General features: G+C 41.9%; 1 protein-coding gene across 1 annotated transcript in view; it reads right to left on the bottom strand.

Annotated features, from left to right (window-relative positions):
• PIK3C2G (phosphatidylinositol-4-phosphate 3-kinase catalytic subunit type 2 gamma) overlaps nucleotides 1–26419 on the bottom strand; it is a 367788-nt gene that overhangs the window by 291004 nt on the left and 50365 nt on the right. Inside the window, exons 7-9 of the mRNA XM_090041603.1 lie at nucleotides 22415–22478; nucleotides 6102–6233; nucleotides 142–175 (exon numbers count right to left, since the gene is read on the bottom strand). Of these exons, the coding sequence (XP_089897729.1) occupies nucleotides 142–175; nucleotides 6102–6233; nucleotides 22415–22478 (230 nt within the window). The remainder of the gene's footprint in view (nucleotides 1–141; nucleotides 176–6101; nucleotides 6234–22414; nucleotides 22479–26419) is intronic.

Here is a 26419-nt window from a genome sequence, read left to right as displayed (position 1 = left end):
TTATTTTTAATTCAAAGCAATTAAGTGATTAAGTACTATCTATACCATGCAGGAGCTTATTACCATTCATTCTATATGCATAATGAGATGGTACCAAATCTGATAATTTTTATTTGTATTAATATCTAAAAACAATTTTACCTTGGACTGGAGTTTCTACATTTTGAAGAGAAATCTAAAAAGAAAAAAAAGAGAAAAAAATTCATGAATCCAAACAACACAGGGAAGAGCAAACACTAATTTTACTGGAGTGGGTGATGTATTTGCTTATAGAAGAGGTTTTATGTTCATGGCTCGCTTCACCAGGGCAGTTTCTATTGGAACCTTCACTCTTGACTATGTTCTTGTCTCTTTGCTGCTGCTCAGGGATGCTAGTGACACCATTATTTAACAGGATGCTTTCAAAAGTTCCAGTTTGTTCACATACCATGTGCAATGTTAAATGTGCATTTTCCCTAAAATACTCAGCTATCTGGGCAGTACTTATCAGGTTAGTATAAATGGAAGTTTAATTCTTACTTCAAGGGAGAATAGGGGACTCTGTCTTAAAAAGTGTTTTTATAATCTTCACATGCAGCAAGAAAATGGGAACAGAAACCTTTGTTTTATTCTTTCATATTTTGTAAAGTAAATAATCTTCCTGGAACAGTTATAATTTCAACAGACTGCAGCCGATTTAATATAGAGTGGATTAGTGCCTGTTCTGGCAGGATTTTGTCTCTGAAGACTTTTTTGTGAACTGTTGCAAAAGAGAAAATGAGCAAGAACATTAATTGTATACCAGGCCCAGATTTCTCTTGAATGAACTTTAAAATTCCCAGAGTCAAAGTGGTTGGGGATTGGATGAATCACTTTTGTAGAAAGATGCCACCAAGTCCTGCAGAAATTACCACTGATGCCAAATTCTTTCATAATTGCCCAGTCACAGTATGGGAGCTTTCGTGGCACTGGCAGGGAAGAGATGCCAAGTGCTATATAAACAGAAACTGATTTGAAAATAACTGTTTTGTATAAAAAACACAGATGAACCAGATAGAAGAACATTGAGATGCACAAAAAAATTACCATATGTGATTTACCTTGGAAAGAGTAAGCAGATTCTCTAAGGGGTAGTGTGTATTCAGGGAGGCTGCCAAGTAGATATGTTAAAAGGCATTCCAAAACAAAACCACAGCACAGTATTCTAAATCGTCAGAAAACCACATGAAAAAGTAATTAGAACTTTTCTCCTGGCATATCTGCCTTTCCTGCTGTGTAGCACAGCAGCATTAGGAATGCAACAAGTTGCCATGCAAAACTGATTTGCATTACAGCACTCCAATTTCATGCGAGTTATTGCTTGGTTAATTAGAAAATGGCAAATCCTTACTTTGTTTGGTCAGACACCCTGTCTGACTTCCACTTGAGCAATCCCAAAAGAAACTTGTAGCACTTTGTGCTTAGAAGCATTATAGAAACACTCAGAACAGATTGAGTAGTCCACAGATCTAAGAATCAAGTGCCAAAAGGGCACAGTACTGTATTAACGAGGGGATCAAAAGCTCCCATCAACCCCATCCTCAACTACAGTGCAAATTAGGCATAAAATAAGTTCTCTACCAAATAGAAGGGAGACTTATATTGGAACCATGCCACATATGTCATTTTAGAGACAGATATAATGAGACAAATGACTAGATGAAGTTTTGGCCCATCATTTTTCTATGTATGCATATTTATTTTCTTAATTTACACACATTCTCTCTCTCACATTATATCAGTGGGAAAGGCAGAGATTCCAGGAGAAAAGTTCTGTTTTTTCACATGGTTTTCTGATGATGTAGAATATTATGTTGTGGTTTTGTTTGGGAATGCCTACACACATACGCTTGTGTGTGTGTGTGTGTGTGTGTGTGTGTGTGTGTGTGTGTGTGTGTGTGTGTGTGTGTGTGTGTGTGTGTGTGTGTGTGTGTGTGTGTGTGTAGGCACTCCTGAACTAAACCACAACATAATAGACTAAATTATTATTCCAAAGTGTGCAGAGCTATCCCTCTGGGGGGTGCAAATCGGGGTGACTGCCCCAGGCCCCATGCTTTGGCAGGCCCCATGGAGCTGGGTGGAGCAGCCACAGCAATTCTGTGCTGCTGCCACCAGCTTCTCATCCAGCTGCTTGCTACCACCCCCCACCGCCGATGCTGCCGATGGCGATGGCAGCTTCTTCGGGTCCAGGGTGCGCAGGATTGGGGCAGGGGCGGGGCCCCCCTTGGGCTGCTTTGCCCTGGGCCCCGCACCCTGCTCAGGTCAGCTCCAAATATGTGTGCACACGTGTGTATGTGTGTTTGTGCATTTTGGAAAAACTGAATGTGATCTAATCGCTGTGCAGCAGACCATGCGACTACCTTTATAGTATAGATGCCTCTGAGCAACATGAAACTCTTTATGAAGAAAATGTAAACTTTTTAGGAATTGCCCAAGTCTAATTAACTATCTTAGCACTTGTTTCTCAAAGGAATCAGAAACAAGAAGCCTCAGCAGAGTCTGCTGGTGCAGGAGCAGTTTGGATACTGTTTGAAGTTAGTGTTAATCAGCTCTGCCTCACCAAGGAGGGAGGAGGTATCAGTCAAGGTCATGAACAGCCTTTAAAGAAAGGCTTCAAGGGACATGCAGCTAGTTCAGCTTACTGAGCCAAAAAGAAAATTATGAGATGTCTTTTTTTCACCAACTTGAAACTATAACTTTGGAAAGTCTTCATGAATGTGGATATTACATTGAGGGCTCCCCCAGTGAAATGTGCAACAGCAATTATTACACACACAATATATATATATATATATATATATATATAAAGATGTGTTAATACCAGAGGAGAAATTTTGGAACAGAATCTGCATTCCTCCCATTTAACATCCAGAAGATGGCATTTAGAAAGGACATCATTTCACTCAAAACAGATGAGCAAGCACCAATATTATCATCATCATCAATCATAAATAGTGCCCAGAGAGTTCAGCTAAGAAAAGGACTCCCGCATCTGTTAGACACTATACATACAAGTGAAGAGAGAGATTTCTTGCCCTAAAGAACTTACTGTTTAAAAGGATGAGGCATAAAATACCTTATTATTACTACTGTTAAGTTGAATATGGGGAAGTTGATGGTAACATCACAGAAAATGTCTGTGACAGAGCTTGAAACTGAACTCATACTGGAAGGATGAGAAAAAAACTGCCATAAGAATATGTGGATTATGTTCTTCATGATGGAACAAAGGATTGAGCTCGACAGCTTAAAGTTCCAGTAAGTTTTGCAATCATGATGACTTGATCTGCAGAGGCAAACCAGTTTTTGGTTCTGTGGTACAAGGGATTGATGTGGAAGAAAAACAGAACCCAAACTTGTGTGAATTTTTCTCACCAACAGAAATGTAAAGCTCATGAGAGTTTACCTGCATTCCTGTATTTCCCTGGCTTCTGCCTCATTCCCTCCCCTTTCCCCCCAGACCAATTCACTGATGCATTTTAAGGAGGCAGATTTTCAACTGAAAGTACCCAAGATTATGCTTCAGCTATTGCTCTCTGATACTATCCCATACATCTATTCTGCTGGATTTCAAGTAGGGCAATTCTAATAATTGACTCTGTGACAGATGAAGCTGGAGAGGCCACTTACAGTTTGTTCATAATCAGGGGATCTCCTCATTGCTAGTGGAATTCAGCTTCCAACACAATCCCAAGTTGAGGCTCTAGACACTAAAAAAAGGTTGCTGTTTCCTTTCTAGATTCCCTCCTTCCATCCCCTGCAAAGCAATCATTCCACAATTTCTTCAGCTAGTGTTGTGAACCACTAGTGGTTTTGATAATATTTTCAATAAAAGCAGGAAGCTGAAGAAGTAGCTTAGCTCCTTAAAACTTGTGAGTCAGTAGTGCTCAAGTTTTTGGTCCTGTGGGCCAGGTGAGTGGTGCAAGGCTAGCCTACAGGATGAATCAAACCCCACACACCACGTCAGGCCCCATGCTACCTCTGCCTGGCCCCATGTGCCAGAATTGGGCCCTGGAGCCTAGCTGGCTGCCAAGTGCTGGGACTGGCTCCTGAGGTCTAGTACTGTCCTTGGCCAGCCCTGCACACTAGGATCAGGCCCTATGCCACTCTGCGTGCTTGATCTAGCACACAGGCCCTCAGGCTCTCTAAGGATTTGGAAATTTGGCAGCAAGGGAGTAGCTGCCTACACTTTCTCACATTAAAGCAAAACAGACAATTGCTACAAAATAATGGCACAAATCCATACCACTTATGTCATGGCCACAAATTTTGGGCCTCTGTGGCACAACAAGGGGCATTCCTAGGGTAGGTAGGATTGGGTCCCTGAAGCCCTTGGAATATCTGCTCAAGTTTCCCCATTAACATAGATCCACACCAGGGAAATCCAACTTGGGGCACACCGCTGCAAATAGGGATCCCCAGACTTCCTCAACTGCAGAGGTATACTTGGGGATGCCAAAGTGGGGAAACCCAAACTTCCCCCATTTGTAGATTCATGACCTGAGTGTTGTCGTATGAGATTGGTCTCCAGCCACTCCTGGGAGAAGCAGCAAATCTGACCCTGTGGTACAACAGGCAACTTCTGTTTCAGTCAGTGAAGCAGATCAGCTGTGCTGGGACACATCATGACACAGCTGATCCTCTTCATTTGGCAAGATCTGTTTAGATCCTCCGTATTTCCTTGTGAAACTTCCGTAGTTTTTTTAATATTCTTTTTCTCATGCAAAATACTAATAGAATATTTTTGTGAACATTTTTATTTAAATCAACATTACACTAGAAACGTATTATTTCAACTGACCCATTTAGAATAGAAGCTCCCAGGACAGGGAATTTTAATATGTATCCATGAAGAACTAAGCATATTCAGGATGCAATATAAGCAATAAGTAAACCACAGTGACTGCAAAAAGAATACAAGAGAAGAAACTGAAACATATCAACTTTAATTTGTAATAAAAAATCTGAACTGCCTAAGCTTTTGATGGCACAGTGCAGGAGGAATAAACATTGGTTTGGGAAATAAGATGTTCTGAGTACAAATTCCATTTCTTCCATTCACTCACTTTCTGTCCTTTGGCAGTTCCCTTCGCTTCTCAGATACATGTTTAAAAATATGCAGGAAGGACAATTGTTCTATTGGGGTTTGAACATCTGAAGAACATATGATTGGTAAGATGCAGGTAATATGCCACATGCCACTTCCATGGTGCCTAAAATGCTACCAAAGAACTGAGTTAGCTTTCTCCAACCATTGCTCTGGGATCAGAGCTTTCACAGGATGGACAACAGCCCCCTCACAATCTTTGCTGGGTTTTTTTGATTAGCTACACATCTCTTTTGTCTGTTTTCTTGAGAATTTTTACACATATCATAAGATTCATGGGACAAAACCACTGTTTGGGTATTTGATTATTGAACAAAGGATACTACTCCCAGAAGAAAGAAGGAGAGTTTCATCCAGTCAACAGTCTGAGCAAGCCAACATACAGAGCTCACTCTTTTGGGCTTTTCCATATAGAATCTCAAGTCAATGGAAGTTTTGCCTCAGTGTGGACTGTAAGCCATTGACAGGAAGAAAGATAAAAACTTACTGCATTCAATTTCTTAAGATATTGAAGTGGGAATCTGATTAAAGTGGAAAAGCATAGGGTTGACTTAGGGTTGCACCAACAGAGTAAGAGCAATTTTCAGATGTGTTGAAGTACCCACCTTTCCCAAATGCTTTAAATGAGTTCTGGGCACTGAGAATTGACAATCCTAAATATCTGTCCCAAGGTGACACAAAGTCTATGGAAAACCTGGGAACAGAAGCTAGCCCCATATGTGTTTTATCCATGGGATCTGCATTCTTTTGTTTTTCAGCTACTCCTATCATTCCTTTCAGTCTTTCCTTTTTAACACTGGCTTTTCCTATTTCCTACATTTGCCACTGAGAAAATACTTAGCAAGATAGTACTATGGACCATCATATTGAGAAAACAGAGATGAATGACACCCTTTTTTAAAGTTATGATGTTCTAGAGAAAATAAGATCTGCACACTACAGGCCAGGCTCACAAAGGCTTCAATACATTTTTTACCTGCTCTTTCCCAAGAGGCACTGAATGGAGTTTCTCAACTGCATCAGTAATATCCCTGGTTTCCACAGAAGAGAGGGCACTGCAGATTGCCTTGACTTCTTCAATCACTCTATCCACTTTCTGCTGATGATGCTGAGAAGAAAAATCATATAAACTTAAACAGAAACACTCTGTGATAAACCTACCACTAAGAATTTGAAGTCATTAGGCACATTCCACATATAGTGCATGTGCATCCAGTTCCCCCCCCCCCACTCTTCCCCCAAACACACACATGCACCTAGATACCTGCCAGGATAATGTCCTGAAAACAGCAGTGATGAGATCTTATGCATCTATTATGAACTCTATACGTTTGGGTGAAACATTCCTAAGGAAATTTTTACCAAATCAGGTATCACCAGTTTTTCAGTTTTGTCCCATACCTGAAATTTGGGCCAGGTTTTTCAAAAGTTTTGACGATAATCCGAGAACCTTTCAAGCAAAAATGACCTAAGATTACAGCAAGTCCAAGCAGATACCTTACTCAGATTGAAAAGTATAACAAAGTCAGTTTTTAACATTAATTTAACATAGTGGCAATGCCCGCCTCCCAGAATATCAGAAGCATGGGATTGTTTGGATGGGGCGGTGCTTGCCTTTGACCACCAGGTAAGTGCTTCCCAGGCCTTGCTGCCACTCTTCCCCACCAGGGCTGAGGGGCAGCTCTGCCTTGTGCATCTCAAAGACTCCTCCTGGCTGGCTGCTCTCTCACTGCCCAACCCGTAGGGTCAGGCCAAAGGGAGTGGGACTGAGACGCCAGACAGAGGGAGTGTGGTCTGGAGTCTGGAAGCCTGCAGCTCTGACCAAGTCCTAAAAATCACACAGAAGCAGAGCTGCAAGGGACCTGCAGAGATCATTTCATCCAATCCCTGCCTGAGGTAGACTCATCCCTGTCAAAATCATCCTAGAAAAATCCGTCATCTGAATTCTTTGTAACACAACCATCAGCTCAGAAACAGCACAAGAAATTGCACTCTTAACCACCACCGGTGAAGCAGGGGGATCACAGCAGTCAACGTCCTGCTTCTATAAACAGTTGTCAATATATGCTCCTGAGATCCCAGGTAAAGACTGTGCTCCCACTATGCATGAAGGCCACTATCCACCACCTGTGGATGCATTGGGTAGCAGTACAACTCTGTCACCAGATTAGCCGTGAAATAAGTAGAGTTAACTCTCACAAATAAGCAGCCACAGACCAAGCAGGATGTGGTAGGGACAGCAGATAACAATGCTTTTCCTTCTGAAACGTCTTTGATGGTGTTGGTCAGCATTATAATAAGCCTGTCCAGCCCCCAGCCATGGGTCTACAAGTCCTCAACAGTAAAGCAGGCAGAAGGTGTTAGAATCTCAATGACTGCAAAGGTGACAGAGTATAGCAGAATGGGATCTCTAAGTGTCTTGGCATCCTTGCTGTTGGATCAAGGTCCCATTATATCAAGAACCATGTGGAAATGGATGTACAGCAGCTTCTCCAAGAAAAAACAAAGCGGTCCCGGACATATTCCATGGAAATGGCTTTTCCAGCACATTCTTCAAGTCTTTTGGTGACCAGCTAGTGACGACGGTAGCAGTATTGTGAGGTCTTGAAACTCCTAGTCATGAATTGGCTCCTAGTCATGAATTGGCATGAAGGCGGCAGTTACAAGAAGGTCATGTAGTACTTGGAACCAGGAGTGTGATTCAGCAGCTGTAATTTTGACTGAGCATCCCTCTTCAGGAACCACTCTGCTCACCCCACGTGGGAAGGGGCTAAAAGTGCCCTAAACATAGTCCAACTAGCTTTTTCCTGACTAGATAACCATGCCTAGTGGGATCATCTTTACTGAGGTCAAAATCAGCAAAGGCACACAACCAATTTTGGGACCTGAAACAATCCTAATGGTGAATTCTCAGTGGTGCCCAGAACGCACCACAATCATAGCTGAAGAACTCAGTTGCCATGACATTGATATCACTGTACTCAGAAAGAGCCAGTGAGTAGGAGATGGGAAGTTCAAAGAACAAGGAGGTCACTATACCTTCTTTTGGAAGGGTAAACAGAAAGGATAATACCAGCTTCACGGAGTTGGTTTTGCCATCAAGAATGAACTCACAAACCAACTCAAGGAATTCCCTACTGGAATTAATGAGTGCCTTGTGACTCTTCACGTTAAACTGGCAGGGAGCCAATAAAACACTGTCATCAGTGTGTATGTCCTGACTCTTGACACCACCAATGAAATCAAGGAGAAATTATGTGCTAATTCTGACCAGTCCTTTCTGGAATTCCAGAGGGACACAGAATTACTCTTCTTGGTGATTTCAAGGCCAGAGTCAGAAGGAACTCAAACCTCTTGAATGGAACCATTAACAGAAAGGAGAGGGAAAGATCAACTCCAACAGCATCCTCCTATAGAGCAAATGTGTGAAACACAGATTCACCATCATCAACATCCTGTTCTACCAAAAAAAATAGACAGAAGACATCATGGCAACACCCGTGATCCAAGCATTGGCACTTGACTGGCTACAGCATTGTTCATGCCTGAGACCAGAAAGATGTCCACATTACCTGAGCTATGCTAGGAGTTGATGACTACTGGACCAATCATGGACTCATCCACACAGTTATGTCATTCAAACAGGCTCCCAGTGATGGCTGAAGCAGAAGCAATGCTGATGGAAGGACTCAACATGAAAGGACTCAAGGATCAATCAAGCGAGACCTCCTTCCATCAGTGTCTCAGTGGAAAACTGGTGAATTCCAATCAACAAGAATATTAGAATATGGGCAGCACTTGGGGTGCCTTCAAGTCCATGGTCATCAGCACTTCTGAAGGGATGCTTGGATTCTCTACCTGGTAACATCACCTTCACCATCCGCCATAAAGCTGGCAAGTCAGGTAGTAATACAGAAGTCCTTGACTTCAAGAAAGCTGACTTTGATAAGCTCAGGAGGCTTGTCAGAGAGGGTCTAAAGGGCCACAGCCCAAAGGGGTGGGGATTTCAGAATGAGTAGTTGCTCCTCAAAGGAGCAATCCTGGATGTGCAAGCAAAGTCTATCCCATCTTAGAGGAAAGCCAGCAAAAGAGCACAGCAGCCCCTTTGGCTCTCCTGGGAACTAGCAGACCTCCTGAGTCTTAAAAGGAACACCTACAAAGGATGAAGGACTGGAACCACCACCAAGGAGGAATACTCTGCTCTGGTCCGCACCTGCAGAGAGCAAGCCAGGAAAGCCAAGGCTGTGATGGAACTCCAGCTAGCTACAAATATCAAGGACAATAAAAAGTCCTTTTTTAGATATGTGGGGAGCCAGAGGAAAAGCAAGGGCAACACTGGCTAAACCAGATGGGACAACTGACAACCAACACCCAGAAAAAAGCCAACTTGCTAAATGGGTACTTTGCGTCAGTTTTTCACCAGTCGCAAGGGACACCCCGCCCACTGTGGGTCAGGGATGCCCGGGTAAGGGAGACTCCTTACCCTCCATTGAAGCTGACCTAGTGAAGGAACACCTTGACAGACTGGATACCTTCAAGTCAGCCAGCCCTGATGGTTTACACCTAAGGGTACTCAAGGAGCTGGCTAGATCATAGCTCAGCCCCTGGCATGGATCTTTGAGAATTCCTGGTGCTCTGGTGAAGTGCCCAAAGATTGGAAGAAGGCCAATGTTGTGCTTATCTTCAAGAAAGGGAGAAAAGTAGATCTGGCAAACTACAGGCCCATCAGCCTGACCTCTATCCTGGGGAAGGTCTTGGAAAAGATTATCAAAGAGGCCATCTGTAACAGACTAGCTGACAGCAATATCCCGAGGGACACCCAGCATGGGTTTGTTGCAGGTAGGTCTTGCTTGACCAATCTCATTTCCTTTTATGACCAGGTGACCTATCACCTGGACAAGGGGGAAGAGATTGATATTGTATATCCTGACTTTAAAAAAGCCTTTGATCTGGCATCTCATGATCACTTCTTGGCAAAACTGCCTAACGGCAGCCTTGATCTCACCACGATCCACTAGCTGGGGAACTGACTCCGCGGTAGGACCCAGAGGGTAGTGGTCGATGCAAGTCAATCACTGTGGTGCATGGTGACTAGTGGGGTCCCTCAAGGCTCTGTCCTAGGGCCTATACTTTTTAACATCTTCATCAGGCTCCAAGTTTGCCAATGACACCAAACTCTGGGGTAAAGCATCCACACCTGAGGACAGGAGGGTGATCCAGGCAGATCTTGACAGGCTCAGGAAATGGGCGGACAAGAACCTGATGGTGTTCAACACTGGAAAATGGAAGGTTTTCCACCTTGGGAGGAAAAACCTGCACCATGCTTATAGGCTTGGCAGTGCTACACTGGTTAGCACTACAGATGAAAGGGACTTGGGAGTCATGGTTGACCACAAGACGAACATGAGCTTTCAATGTGATGCTGCAGCTAGTAAAGCGAGCAAAACACTGGCTTGCATCCATAGATGCTTCTCAAGCAAATCCCAGTACATCATCCTCCCATTGTACTTGGCCTTGGTGAGGCTGCAGATGAGTACTGCATCCAGTTTTGGGCTCCACAATTCAAAAAGAATGTGGAGAAGCTTGAGAGAGTGCAAGGAAGAGCCACATGCATGCTCAGAGGTCAGGAAAACAGACCTTATGATTAGAGGCTGAGAGCCATGGGACTCTTCAGCCTAGAAAAACGTAGGCTCAGAGGCGATCTGGTGGTCACCTATAAGTTTATCAGGGGTGTGCACCAGAATCTGGGGGAACGTTTGTTCACCAGAGCGCTCCAAGGGATGACATGATCCACTGTACTCCACTGTAACCGATTCAGGCTGAACATAAGGAAGATCTTTACTGCCTGAGCCCCCAAAGTTTGAAATAGACTGCCACCGGAGGTGGATCAAGCACCCAATTTGAACTCCTTCAAGACATATTTGGATGTCTATCTTGCTGGGATCCTATGATCCCTGCTGACTTCCTGTCCCTGGGCAGTGGGTTAGACTCCATGATCCTTCGGGGTCCCTTCCAGCCCAAATGTCTATGAAATCTATGATAAGAATAAGCAATACTTTCAAGATTTGATCAGCCACAAAGACAAAGCCTTTTGTGTTCCACAAAATGACACCATCTCTAAGCAAAAGAAACTGAATCACCAACAAGCCAAGGCAGAGTTTTAAAGGAGGAATCATGATATGAAGAACAGATGGTGGGAAGACAAGGCAAAAGAGATTCAACATCTATGATATGAACATTTTTTTCAGTGCCACCAAAGCTATCAATGGTCTGACCACTCAGGGATCAACCTTTTTGAGTCCTAAGGATGGAGCAGACCTGATCAAGGGAAGTGGAGATATCAATGCCTGTTGAAAGGAGCATGTTGAAGAACTTTTCAATCAAGGCCCTGTTGTTGATGAGAGAGTTCACCACACCATCCCACAACACTCAGTCAGAAATGATCTCTGAATCCTTCCAACCCTTGAAGAGGTGAGGAAAACCATCAAGCAGATGAAGAATGACAGGGACCTGGAGTTGATGAAATCCTCACCAAAATCTTCAAGCAGGGGAGGTAGGAGGTCACATCACAGCTCCATGCCCTCATCTTAACAATCCGGAATGATGAGGAAATCCCAGATGACCGCCGGGACACCATGATCGTGACAATCTTCAAGAAAGGAGACAAGTCCGACTGTGGAAATTACAGAGAGATCATCTTGCTGTCCACCACAAGAAAGATCATTGTGAAAACCTTCCTGAACTGTTTCCTTCTAATTGCTGAAGAGCTCCTCCTGGAATCTCAGTGTGTGTTTCAGGCATTGAGGCACATTTGACATGATCATCTTCACTGCTTGCCAGTTGCAGGAAAAGTGCCAAGAACATAAACGCCATTATATGGCCTCCTTTGACCTCAGGAAAGTATCCAACTGGCAACTGAGAAGCGCTGTGGAGGATACTTCTGAAGTACAGATGCCCACCAAAATTTATCTCCATTCTTTACCAGCTGCTTGATGGTATGTGAGCAGTGGTTCTCAGTAACAGATCTCTCACAGATCCGTTTGAGGTTAAGATGGGAGTTAAGTAAAGCTGCGTCATTACTTCAACACTCTTCTTGATATTCCTTACTGCAATCTGACCACCAGCAAGTCAGTGTGGAACTAAACTACTGAATGGATAGTAAGCTGTTTAACCTGAGCTGAATCTGCGCCAAAACTAAGAACACCCTGACTTCCGTCATCAAGCTCCAGTACAATGATGATGCTGTACTGTCTGCTCACTTGGAGGCAGACCTTCAGGCAATCATCTGTGTTGTTACTGAGGCTTACAAGAAAATGTAATTGTTACTTAACATTCAGAAGACTAAGGTCCTTCATCAACAAGCTCTCAGTTACTGGAACTGGGGCCTGTTCATTCAGATTCATGGTGAGACTCTGGAGAACACTGAGTATTTCTTGTACCTTGGAAGCCATTTCTTTCAGGAGGCTGACATTTATGCAAAAATCCAACATTGCCTCAAATGTACAAGTGTAGCCTTTGGACACCTGAGGAAATGGGTATTTGAAGATTGTGACATCAGATCCAAAACCAAGGTCATGGTTTATTAAGCAGTCATGATGCCCACCTTACTGTATGGAGCTGAGATGTGGACAAGGTACAAAAGATACCTAAAGTCATTGGAAAAGTATCATCAGTGCTGCCTGCAGAAGATGCTTTGAATCCAGTGGGTAGACAGACACATTAATATCAATATCCTCTCACAAGCAGACATCACAAGCAACGAAGCAACAATCATCCAACATCAACTTCACTGGTCTGGCCACATCATCTGGATGTCTGACTCCAGACTCCCAAAGCAAGTTTTATTCTCCCAGCTCAGTCAATGCATATACTCAAGAGGAGGGCAGAAAAAGCACTTTAAGGATGTCCTCAAGGCCAATTTGGAAAAATGCAACATCAATATCAACTTGTGGGAGACTATTGCCCAGGACCACCCCAAATACATGAAGAGTCTGCTTCAAGGATCTCAGTTTTTTGAAACCTTAACAATGACAGCAGGAGATGGAAAAATGGAAGTGGCATGAACAGTGTGTTGCAGACCAAAGAAAGAAGCTAGAACCATCCACCCCATACAGAAACATGTGCCCAAGCTGCAGCAGAGTCTGTCAATCCTGGATTGGCCTTGTTACTCATCTTTGGATCCATAGGTACAAATCATGGAAGACAATCGTTCTTGACTATAAGGGATTGCCAGTGATAATGATCATGGTGGCTTAACTTAGTTTCATTTTTAAAAAACCCAACAAATGTGGACAAGAAAGCTTTTGAAGGTGACTGAATCCAGATAAACTGGAAATTCTGTGTTAATTTAAGCTGCTGTTTTATTACTGCTTTTGTCTTCTATTCATCTTAATAGGAGATGCTATAAAAGACATGTTCTTCCTTTCTAGAAGTAGTGACTTCTTATACTAAGGTGTGTGTGAAAAGACTGCATTGCTTCTGGCATATGGGTAGGAAACTGTGTGGATATGTCATGAACTGCATTTCTGTACAAACATATAGCTCAAATGTATTAAATTTTCATGAAAAAAGCACAGATTTAAAAAATATTTTCAAAATATTGCATTTGAAATCTTCATGCCTTCCATTGCCTTCAAGATGTTCCAGGTATACATACTGATGAACTGAGGTGCAGAATTTGGGTCCCAAAGGTAAAAGCAGAAACCCGCATAAATGTCATGGACTCAAGCTCAGGAAAAATTAATTTAAATTTTTTCACATATTCCTTGCTTTTGCTTACATACTTGCTCCCTAAAAGTGTGAAATATATTCCTTGAGCAAATATAAACTCTCCTATTAAATATTCTCTGTGTCTCTGTACAGATAACATTCCTTTTGTTAAGCTACAGTGTGTCTACAAGCTGATAAAGCTATTTCTGAAACTCATCCATTTGTACATCTGAAAGAGAAACACTGCCCCGAGATGAGCTATATTATTTTCAAACTCAGGGTCTATAGCTGAACTGCAGTGAGAAGGTTAGTACCTGTAATTCATATAATAAATGGATATATTTGAATAACATTGCTTCCTTGTTCTAACTCCCCTGAATGGAGTTATGAGTAGGAATGCATTAAGCACAGTATCTTGCTATTTGTAGCATAAGGATTCTGAAAAATAAAAATGGAACTTTTAAAATAATTGCCATAGGTATTGAAGGGGGAAGGATATTGGATGTGTTTACTTGTGTGGCCTAGTAAATTTTAGAGCTTTCTCAGGACTTAAACTGACTCATCACTTTCTATTCTGTTCTTTTAAAATGAATGCGTCTCCCATCCTTCTTATTTTTTTCTGCCCACTCTGACTTTTAGGATTAACGCTTGCAGGTTTTCCTCTTTGCATGTACAGTTTGCACACAACTGCATGCTCAGGAGCTGCTAAAATGGAAGTGCTCTGTCACAACCTTAATTGGGACAGTTTGAAGATTATATGGGTTTATTTATCAAACAGACCTAGAAAACAAGAGAAATTTTTTCTCTCTTGCAGGAGGATACAGATCACTCACTCACTCACTCACCTACCTCTTAAGAGCAGTGTGTTATCATTATAGATACATAAATCATGACTAAGTCAATGGCTGTGCCACCCCTGGATGGGAAAAAAAAATCTTGTTTATATTTTCAGAGTACCCTGTGAAGTTCTGTAAATTATGATGGATATTTCTGAGGAGTGTTTGCATTTCTGCATGATATGCTGCATATTTTAGAATAACACTGACAAATTATTTTACAGCTTAAAACAACAACAACATATTAGATATGGGGTGTGCGAAGTAGCTACTAACAAGGAATAGCTCAGTCCACCTTAGAGACTAAGCATATGTGAAAATCAGATATGACTGTCCCCTTTTCACTTTTCAGACAGATATTTGATGAATATAGGTTTCCCATTCCACATAACCAAAATCATATTGATTTTTATCTCACTGGACAGAGAAAAACGGGTACATGCAGATGTTACATTTAAATTGACCTGCCTTGGGTTAGGCCAATCTGAATACCAATCTGTACAGATGCTTGGGGAGGTTAGATCAGGTGAAAAATAGCTGGTCTGATCTAATTTAGGCTGCATAGAGATATTTGGGAACATTAGGGAGAGGTCAGATTGAATTAAAAATGGCCACCTGATCTAAGTTGGGATGGGGGAGTTAGTAGCGTGGCTGGGGGAGAATAAGGGGTGGGGAACAGGCTCAGGGGGATGGGGCATCTGCATGAGGATCAGGAGGGAAGATGGGGTCCATGGGGGGCAGGCAAAGTCTGTGGGAGGGACTGGGGAGCTAGCAGCATCCACAGGAGGGTTTGACAGGATTGGGGAAGGAGGTGTCCTGTGGAGGAGAAAGTTGGGGGCTCTCTTCCACACTCCTGGGCCCAGGGGAAAAATTTTAGGCCCCGACTTCCAGATGCAACTACCCTGCACAACAAACAAATCCCTCATCCCACCTGCCCTTTCCCACACCCTGACTTACTTGTGCAACTCATGGCACTGGCAAACCCCAGTAAAAGTAGTACAGGGAGCAGCTTTTGGGGGAGGGGGGCAGTGCTAAAAATAGCTTGGTGCCGGGGTGTGGGGGGTGGAGGAAAAGCACAATTCTGGGGCTCGATAGCAGCTGGGCTTTTCAAGCTGCGAGGCTGCACTGGGAACTGTATGGAATTTAGTCATTTTTAGACTGATCTACCCCAATCTAAATTGAGTCTACTTTGCAGATAGGGTTAACTTAGATCTGTCTAAAAATGACCAGCCCAATCTAACTGTCCTGAACTTTTGTACAGTTCATACTTAGATCTATCTAGATCCTCCATGCAGCAAGGTCTGCAAGTTAGATCAGGTGGCCATTTTTAACATGACCTAACCTCCCAAAATGTATCTAGCCCCCATTTACCTGAGGACGTGAATCAAGTTACATTGGAAAAGGGTTAGCCTGATCTAATGAATTTCATCTGTACACATCTGAAATATAACCCCAGGGCTCAGAAAGCCCAGCCACATGCCACAGCTCCAGGGATTCATAGATTATAGAGTCAGAAGGGACACAATGGATCATTGTATCTGACCCCCTGCCCCTGGCAGAAAAGAGGACCATGGTCAGACAACCCCAGACGGGTGATTGTCAAGCCTCCTCTTGAAGACCTCCAAGTTAGGTGACAGTACCACCTCTCTTGGAAGCCCATTCCAGACTCTGGCTACCCTTATTGTAAAACATTTCTTCCTAATGTCTAACTTAAATCTACTCTCCACTAGTTTGCACCTATTATTCCTAGTTATTCCCTAGGATGTTCTGGAAAACAGCGCATCCCCAATTCCCTGCTGTTCTCCCCTGATAAATTTGTAGGCAGCCACAAGGTCACCCCTCAGCCATCTTTTGTATAGGTTGAAGAGATCCAGATCTCTCAACCTCTCCTTGTAGGGTCTACCTGGACACCATTAATCATGTAGGTGGCCCTCCTCTGAACCCTTTCCAGATCTTTCGTGTCCCTCTTGAAGTGCGGCACCCAAAACTGGACACAGTACTCCAACTGTGGCCTGACTAGTGCTGCACAGAGGAGGAGCATCACCTCTCTCAATCTGTTGGTCATGCATCTGCTAATACACAACAAGGTGCAATTGGCTTTGTTGATGGCCTTGTTGCACTTCCAGCTCTTCATCTTGGAGTCATAGTTGACTCCAAGATCTCTCTCAGCCTCCGAGCTGCTGAAGAGGACATCCCCCAACCTATAGGTGTGCTGAGGATTCCTCCTTCCTAGGTGGAGTACTTTACATTTATCTTTGTTGAATTACATCCTATTATGTTCTGCCCATTGATCTAACCTGTCCAGGTCAGCCCGTAACTGCTCCCTGCCCTCTGGTGTATTAACTTTGCCCCATAATTTGGTATCATCTGTGAACTTGGAGAGGGTGCTCAACACACCCTCGTCCAAATCACTGATGAAGATATTAAATAATACTGGCCCAAGGACCGAAACCTGTAAGACCCCACTGCCCACTTCCTTCCAGGTTGAAAATGACCCGTCAACCACCACTCTCTGGCTACAGTCCCTAAGCCAGTTAGCCACCCACCTGACTTGTAGGCGTCCACTCCACAGCCTTTTAGCTTCCCTATGAGAATAGGATGTGGAACTGTGTCGAAGGCCTTCCTAAAATCCAGGTAGATGACATTGGCCTCCACTCCTGTGTCAAGGCAGTGTGTGACTTGGTCATAAAAGGCTATAAGGTTTGTCAGGCAGGATGTACCTGCGACAAACCCATGCTGGTTTCCATTCAGCATCGTTTCCGCTGCTGGGCTTTCACAAATACGCTCTTTGATGATTTTTTCTAGTATTTTCCTAGAGACAGAGGTAAGACTGACTGGCTTAAAGTAACTCGGCTCCTCCCTTCTCCCCTACTTAAAAATGGACACCGCGTTGACCTTTTTCCAGTCCTCAGGGGCCTGTCCAGAGCACTCTAAGAGCTCAGACAGCCAATTCCTTCAGCACCTATGAATGGAGGTCATCTGGGCCGGTTGACTTGTACCCATCCAGCCCTTGCAAGTGCTCCTTAACTAAGTCAGGACTAATCTTTGGCAGTCTGGTGCCTTTTGCAAGTCTGTCTATGTTCAAGGTGGGAAGATTTTCCTAGTCAGTATTAAGGAATACTGTTAAGTTAAGTTGGCCCTTCTGAAGTCTAAAACTTTAGCATCACTGGATATTTTTGTCACCCTTTGCTGGATAGTGAACTCTACCAAGTAGTGGTCACTATCACTCAGGTTACCGTGTACCTGCAGGTCCCCCATGAGATCATGCCCTGTTGCTAGGACCAGGTCTAGCAGGGCGCTACCCCTAGTGGGACTGGACACCATCAGGGTTAGGTGGAGGTCCTGCACACAGTGTCAGAACCTCCTTGAGCAGCATGTTCTGGCCGCCTGTTCCTCCCAGCTGATATCCGGGTAATTTAGGTTCCCCAGGACCTATGTGCTTTTCCTAATCCCCACCACCCTGACCCAGCTATTTTTGGCCCTCAGACCTCCAGCCCTGGATAGATGACCTCCCCTCCCTCCCTGCCCTCCCCAGCTTCCTCCCTGCAGACCTGGTAGATTCCTCCCTTAACCCAGACTTACTTAAAACAGGTTCCTGGTGAGGGTCCCAGCACCAGCAAACATATACATGAGCCAAACCCAATCTACGATCACATGTCTTGAAGTAATTTATGCAATCATAGATCAAGTACTGCAAATACATGCATGTACCTGAAGAGACTTATTTTTCTGTAGCTATGTTACGTTTTTCCTCTAAATTTCCAAAAAATCTGGAGGAATTCAAATCAACATAGTATGCATGTTTATTTATGGTAAATATTTAAAAGCTAACGAAACTTTTGGAGGATGTTTTGGTGTTTAAATTATTTATATAATTAAGAATATTTCTCCTGTGTGGACTCTGCCTCCTTTATTAAACATTTAAAGCTTCTTTACATGTAAATGGTAAGTTTATGACACATTTAAAGATTAAAATGAATGCCACAAGCTAATTTGAGCAACTGGAACAGATAATATTCAATTAATTAACTGTCTAGGATAGTTTCATAGATTTCAACTCATTTTTCCTGCACCAACTATTTTTCATTTTGTAATAGCAGCAACTGCTGCCTAGCCTGTAAGGCATATAGAGCAGCAAGGAATGAAATTTGATCATAGATGTCAGAAGCAGTCATGGATTTCTAAATCTCAAAGTTTTTCAATAGATGACTATTATTTGGGGATTGGGAGCTATGGGTAGGTAAATAGGTCCACAAATGGCTTCAATTTATTGAAGATCCAGATCACAGCCTGGTTAAACCAAAGCTAGAGGAGAGAAAAAGGCCTGAATTTAGAAAAGCATTTAAACATGCAGTTAAATCCAACTGGCATAAACTCAAGCATATACTTAAATGCTTTTTTTCTGTATATACAATAAAATCTTTGTTATCAGGCATTCAACTAACCCGGATCCTCTATTAACCAGAATTTCAGTGGATGCATGCTGTAGTGTTAAGTATACTGTACTTTTAAGTGATCTAGGTGCCACTATTGGCTGCCAATAGTGGACTACGTGTAACTTTAGTGTACTGTACTGTACATCACTGCCTCAGGATTTCTCTTCACTCCAGTGTTACCTGTACACTATTTTATTCTATATACAGTATGTTATACTGTAATGTATTGTACACTAATTCTTTGAGAATTTGCACTACAAGTATGGCACGGTCTTCCTTGCTAGGTATACTCGCAGATAACCAGAATTTTTAGATAACTGGCACCCCCCATTCCCCATTCATGCCAGATAACAGAGATTTTACTGTACATGGATTTGGCTTGTGACTAAAAGTTAAGTATGTTATGCAATGAATTGGGCCCTAAGTGCAAGGCAGGAATTCTACTGCACAGATCCAAGGCAGGAATCCGCAGTTGAAAAACAAGTCACAGTAGCAGCTCTCTTTCCCCCACCACTTCCCACACTTCTAGCAGGCCCTGGGAGTTTCCTATTTTCCCACTACAAGATATGAGTACCTATTATTGAAAGTAATAAGAATGATGCATATTTTTTTCAGGGAGTGTGGGGATCAGGGATAGTAGTTTTAAATGTTTTTAAACTGATTCAATCAGATTTATTTGGGAAAAAATTGAATTCAGATAACAACTTACAGTTCCTTATATTTGTTTTTTGCTCTCTCATACATTCCTTAATTTATTTGCATTGGTCTAATCCCTTTAATTGGGTCACTATCTGCAGACTTAAACAGGTTTTTTTTCTCTCTCCATGTTTTGAGGTCATACATCCTTTCTTAAGTTTGATATACTCTATATAATACTTAAATGTCTCTACAACCACTCTGCAATCACTACAGCAGCCTACAAATATTGCTCATGTTTTTCCTTTTTCTGCCTTTTCCTCCTTTACATTTCCCATACCTTCCTCTTGCATACCCCCTAGATAAGCAGTTGGCAATCATTGGCCTCCATTGGCTAGAGTTTGCAACCTGGTCTTTTGCAATAGGCTGGAAATCTCCACTCTACCTCTCCCCAGCAACTCCCTCAAAGAACTCAAGCTGTCTGTTTACCCTCACTGCAGATATGTGGTGCAGCGAGGGTAAGTGTAGATATGAGAGTAACTGGTAGGCTCCAAAAGGGATTGGCAGCTCTGCAGGGCTATGTACTTCCCATCCCCAGTGCTGCCCTGTGTTGCTCAGGACATATGCAATCTCTTTGCAGACTACAAGTAGCCCATGGGTTGTAGGTTGCCAACCCCTGTCCCAGATCTGTCACATACTGACTTGGGGTGTGACTATTCCAGGTTAAATACCATTTAGATAAATGACTAGGAAATGGCCAGACTAGACTTTGCAATGATAACTATTTAAGTTTGTTGATTGCTAGTCAACTTAAGGTAAAATGATCTTTACAAAGACAAATTGGAGGGAGCTCCGTACATCTGCAACACTGTGCAGTGCGAATTGAAAGACATGGACTGTGAGGTATAGCTGGTTTTCTTTTTTTTCTTCTTTTTAAAACCAAAGTTCTACATAGAATCATAGAAGGTTAGGGTTGGAAGGGACCTCAGGAGGTCATCTAGTCCAACCCACTACTCCACACAGGACCCCTGCATGGCACTCTTTCAATTCTAAGTTTTTTTGCTTTAGGTCCCAGTGTTTTAAATGTGGATGATTAACTGCATTTCAGAGAAGTACACTTCATAAAGAAATGTACTTTCCTATGTAGGTTTTGGCAAAAATGGGGATGAACTTGATCTGCATACCTGAGTCTTCTGACATATTCCAGAGCTAGAAGTTTACTTATGAGGCTGCTCTGAATACATTCTCAACACCCATGCTTGAGTCTTCAGTTTTTAACAGACTTATGCAGTAACTTGCTGCTCTTGAGAATGTCAGGAAACCCAGGTGGGCAGATTATACTCGGGTTTGTCCTCCCCAAGTCATTTTACTGATGAAGTATTGAGAGGACCTGATTTGGGATCCCTGAATCTTCACATGCATAGGCGTGTGCCCAGCTTTTTAAAATATGTAGTTCTTCTACATTTAAAAGGGACCACTCATAGTTAAGCAAATGCCTCTGTGATTTCAAATTCTGGGCCTTCGCTTGATACTGGCATCACGTTAGGTGCTGCGTGGCTGATCTATGTCCCATGATCGTCAAAGCTGAGAATTCCATTTTTGGATGTACATTAAACATATCTATCTGTGTTAAAATGTGTTCCATTCTGCAAGGGTACACCTGGCATATTTTTATAGGTTCTACACAAGAAATGTATTAATAATTTTCACATAAATGTAGACTTTTTTGTAGAATGCTTTTGCTGTTTTCTTGTAATGCAAAATAGAAATATACACTGCTCAAAAATTTCCTGAAACAGTAAAATGAAGGGAGAAAGAAGCAGGTGGAGAGTAGTCTCCTAAAACACAGTGGAATATTACTGTCTAACTTACTGAAAAATTAGTTCCTTATTTTAACATATTTAGCTAAAATTCTACTGCATAAAACTGAAGAAGCTCAAAGCTGATGCATAAAGACATTTTGTGATTCACCATTTCCTTTCTATTCCCCAATCATATATCAAAATGATGAAAGAACCAGTTTAAACAAAGATAGAAATGAGTGTGTCATTATTCCCAACTCAACTCAAATCATACTTTGCCATCCTCATTCCTATCTATGTTATCTTTCAAATAAACACACACCTGCATTTGGGTTTAGATTGGGCAGACTTTAGGAATGGATGGACTAAAATTAAGATTATTTGCAAAGTTTCAGAGAAGTCCTGAAAATTTCAAGAGCAATCCCATAAGTCTTTCTATCTAAACCTGAGCCTTCAAACTCAAGCTTATGACAAAATTGATGCATGTGGGCAGCCCCATTAACAAATGCTTACATTTAAGCACATGCTTAAGAGTTTGCAGGATGGGAGCCTAATTTTGCAGACTTAAACAGTTGCATCCTTCACAGAAACAAGATGTAACCCTATTACTGTTGACCAAAAAAACCCCCAAAACCTTTCTTCCTTTTTAGTTTCCCCAAGCACAGGAAATATTTACCTCGGATGTTTTAAACTTGTAGCATTTTTTCCTAATTTAGAAGTTCATTTTTATTAACTGAATCTACACCCTTCTCAAATCAGATTAAACAGCTTTGATTAAAGAATCCCCATTAATTCATTTTGAGGCAGATTAACTTTTACATACTTTTCACAGGTAAGCAAATGCTTTTCTGGTTAAACAGGCTGAAATACCTCGTTTTGTAATAGCTGCTCCAGTTCATGCTCATATTTCATGGTTATTGCAACAAGGTTCTGCCTGGATATTGGGGGGAAAGAGGGTAGAAAGAAATAGAATCACCATCTATTTATCACCATATGAAAACAGAAAGTTGTTCACTCTCTTATCTTACACTTGATATATTGGAAATGGACTGACCAGGACTGAACAGTGAAGTAAAGCTCTGTAAACTAACAACTAAACTAGACCACCAAGCTCAAGCCAGGCAGACACACCACTCAGCAGAACTCGCAAATCCTTTCCTAAAACAATGAACTGGAAGAAAAAGCTGCCGGGGTCCTAGCTGTGGAAACAGATGTAGCAGCATGCCCTATTTTTTTAAATAGCTTTCTACATCAGCAAATCATAAGCAAAGTGTAGGGAGCATTTAGTTCCCTCTCCAATTTTTCCCAGCCTTTTCAAGAGCCAGATGGATAACTCATGCTAAGTAGGAATGCAGTGCTTGTGTCTGGTTAAGATTGATGCCATTTTTCCTCTTTCTTACGGTTACATTTCCCATCATTCTCTGTGTTAATGACCAATGCCCTTTTAATGGGCTGGGAAGACTTTTCCCTCCCATCTCTAACTTCTAAAGATTATCTGACCACGTCTGAAGAACCAGGAATATGCACTTTCTTCAGCATGTACATTGTATACTGTATATTGAATATCCATGGATCTGTTAATATCTGTGTATACACACAGAATAATAAATTAATAGAAATTAAGGGTCATAAGAGACTCAAAAGATTATTGAGTCCAACCCCCCTGCTCTAGGAAGGAATACTGCTGAGATCAAATGATCCCAGCAAGGTGTCTATCCAGTCTCCTCTTGAAAACTCCCAAGGCTGGGGACTGCACCACCTCCTTGGGAAGTCTATTCCAGATTCTGGTCACCCCTTCCATAAAGAAGTTCTTCCTTGCATCCAACCTGAAACCAGCCTCTGACAGTTTATGACCATTGCTCCTTGTCCTCCCCTGGAGCACCCTAATGAACAGTTTTTCTCCCAGTTCCCGATATTCATCCCTTACATACTTATAGACAGCCACCAAGTCTCCTCTCAGTCTTATTAATCAGGGTATTAACACAGAGATTTCAGTAACTGATGCAGGGTTTGGTTTTTATTTAGTTCTTTAAAAGTACTGCTATTTATACCCAGTTGTGTTTTTAAAGGGAATAAAATGGAAGTTGCCATAATAAAATGTATGCATTATTATAATTACTATATATGAGATCATTAGAAATCCAGACCATCTTATTCTGGCAACAATACCTATTAGTTCAGTTACATTTATTGCTAGAGTTTTTATAACATGAGGTAAAAGTGTGGGAGAACCACTCTTAGATGTTGGTTTGCCTTTCTGTGTGTGTAGGTAGTTGCATGCTATACACATTACAGCATTCAATTTTTAATTTATTAGAAGCAGCATTTTTTCTGGAGTAATTTCAGGTTTCCTCTTCAAAAGACCATTTTTCAATATGCTACATATGGTTCTTTAAAAAAATCTTATCTGACTGCAGGCATCAAGTCTGTCATTATGTCACATTTAAGGACAACCTAATGTTGAAGGTTATGGGCCAAGTTCAGCCCTGGTGTAATACTACAGTATTTCTACAGTAACAGGTTTCAATTCTACTGACATTCAGGTTTTGTCTGGTTTTTTTACTGTATGCAGGTTTTACAGTGAGGCATAAAAATCTAGGAACTTCCAGTAGATGTATGGATTTGCTTTACTACAGTTACATGCTTGCTTGTGAGAGCTATCTGTTGATTTATGGAGCTAAGATCCTAGCTTGTTTTTGTTACTTCACCCTGTGCAAGCTCATGCCATCTTAAAAAGGTTACGAGCCTTTTCTTTCTTGACCAACACATTCTCTGGGACAAAAGCAATACCTCTAATTACTATACTTCTGATTGTAGAAGGGTTAGGCATATTCAAGACAGCTTTGATCAAACTATCTCAGTTACTAATAGAAGTTAAGACAGAGTGGATGTGTCTACATGTGCGGCAGACTGCACAGTAACAACATTCAGTACTTGTTTAAGCTAGTACTAAATGATGGTATGGTAACTGGTGTTACTGCGCAGTTCCATCGCTGTACAGTTATTTTTAGCTGCTACTGCTCATTGGTACGGCAACCTAGTATATCCTGTAGACGTGCTCAAGTGAGTTGAACTTCATCATACGCTGACTGCTCAAGTACTCTCATGGTTCCAGCTAGGCTTATATGGACCATGCTGAAGCCCTTTTCACTGCATCTTTGCTACTAGCTGAGCTTACATACACCTACATCATGCTGCAATAATACCTCCAATTGCAGGGCAGTCAGCTAAAGATATAGCTTTCATGATCTTGTTCCCTGATCATTGTGACAGGACCATTGTGATAGGGCCAGCTGAACAGAAATTGTTACAAATGGGCAAGAATGGAAATTGAGAAATAATGAACATGAGATTGTAAGACTAAGGGCTCACCTTCACTACAGAATAACAGGATTTATGACACAAGGGTGGTTGGTAATTCAAATCCCATCCACTCGCCACAACACTGTGATTATAGAGCCCTCATCCTTCACGCCCATTAGAGAGGACTGGAGGGCTGTACTAGTGGGACAACAATAAAGATTAGACAGCTCTGTGGTAAACCAGATTACAACCCACCTGGTGGCTATACATCTCTCTCTCAGTCTAGACACTTAACTGAAGCTGGTTTAGGACAGGTATAAATTACAGGCTAAATTAGCATATTATGCAGTGCTGTTAACATAATCACGCTTACATCAAAAATGGTTTTGTCATGTAGGCACTCTCACATGAGCTAGGTTAACTCAAGAGCAACTAACATGAGTTATTTATCCTTGAGTTAACTATGCAGTAGAGCTATAGCCTGAAAGGTCTCTGCTAAATCTCCTTCTAGTACAGAGAGTGTGAAAATCTATTTACTAATGAGTGGCTAAAGAGCAAGATCAGGGAAAATACAAAGAGGGAGGGGAATTGCAGTATTATTTTTAAAAGGGCTGCTGATGTTTATTATTTTTATTTCTATAGCACTTAAGGGATTCTACTCAGAAATCTATTGTGTTAGTTGGTATACATGCAAATGGGGGGGGTGGGGAGGGGGTTGAAAATACTGTCCCTGTCTCTAGACACTTATAATCTAAGAATAAAACAAGAGACGACAGATGGTGGAGCACAAGGATGCAATGAGACAGTTGCTTTGTTCTTCTGTTTCATTATTCTTTTCTAATGCTGGGAGTTAGGTCGTTCTAAATAGCACTGCAGTCAACATCCTACAGGATGATGGAGAAGGGGTGGGTAAATAGAGTGCTTCTGATATTTAGCAAGAGATCTTGTTTTTTTGCAAATGTGGCAGAAGGAAGAAATAATCAATTGATTAAATGGGAAATGCAAATATTCAGATGCATAGGAAGCACCTTTCACCATATGTTCTAATGGAAAAATTCTTTGACAATGAAAAAGGCCAGAAACTTTATATGACAAGAAACAAATAGATAAGTAATGATAATGATCTGGGGCAGAAGTTCAATAAACCAGTTTAACCTAAATTAGTTCAGTCTGATACTACATCCATCCAGGTTGATCTTAAACTGGTTTCAGTCATTCTGAAAGTGGTTTATGTTCATTGACCTTCTCTTGTGTTACAGATTTGAACTGGTTTCTGATCACTTATACCAGTATATGGTGTAATTTCTGTCTCTAGCCAATAGGCATACTTATGTTTTGGTTGGCATGAAGGATACAACTCCATTATATCAAGGAGAAAAACTTAAAATTTGGGGAGAGCTCTAAGAAACTAAGGGTGAAGTTACTTTTTACATTTGCACTTGTCCTTGTTGAATCTTTTGAGATATCTTTTGGCCCAGTCCTCTATTTTAAGGGTGGACTGCACTTAGGATGGAACAATTGCAGGCACTGCCACAGGCTTAGGACCAATTAGCTAAGCAATAGCTCTGCAGA

This window comes from Crocodylus siamensis, chromosome 4 (assembly GCF_052110815.1).
Source record: "Crocodylus siamensis isolate JL-2025a chromosome 4, ASM5211081v1, whole genome shotgun sequence".
In the NCBI taxonomy this organism is placed as follows: domain Eukaryota; kingdom Metazoa; phylum Chordata; order Crocodylia; family Crocodylidae; genus Crocodylus; species Crocodylus siamensis.
The sequence above is the reverse complement of the archived record's forward strand: the minus strand, read 5'-3'. Positions and strand labels throughout refer to the sequence as shown.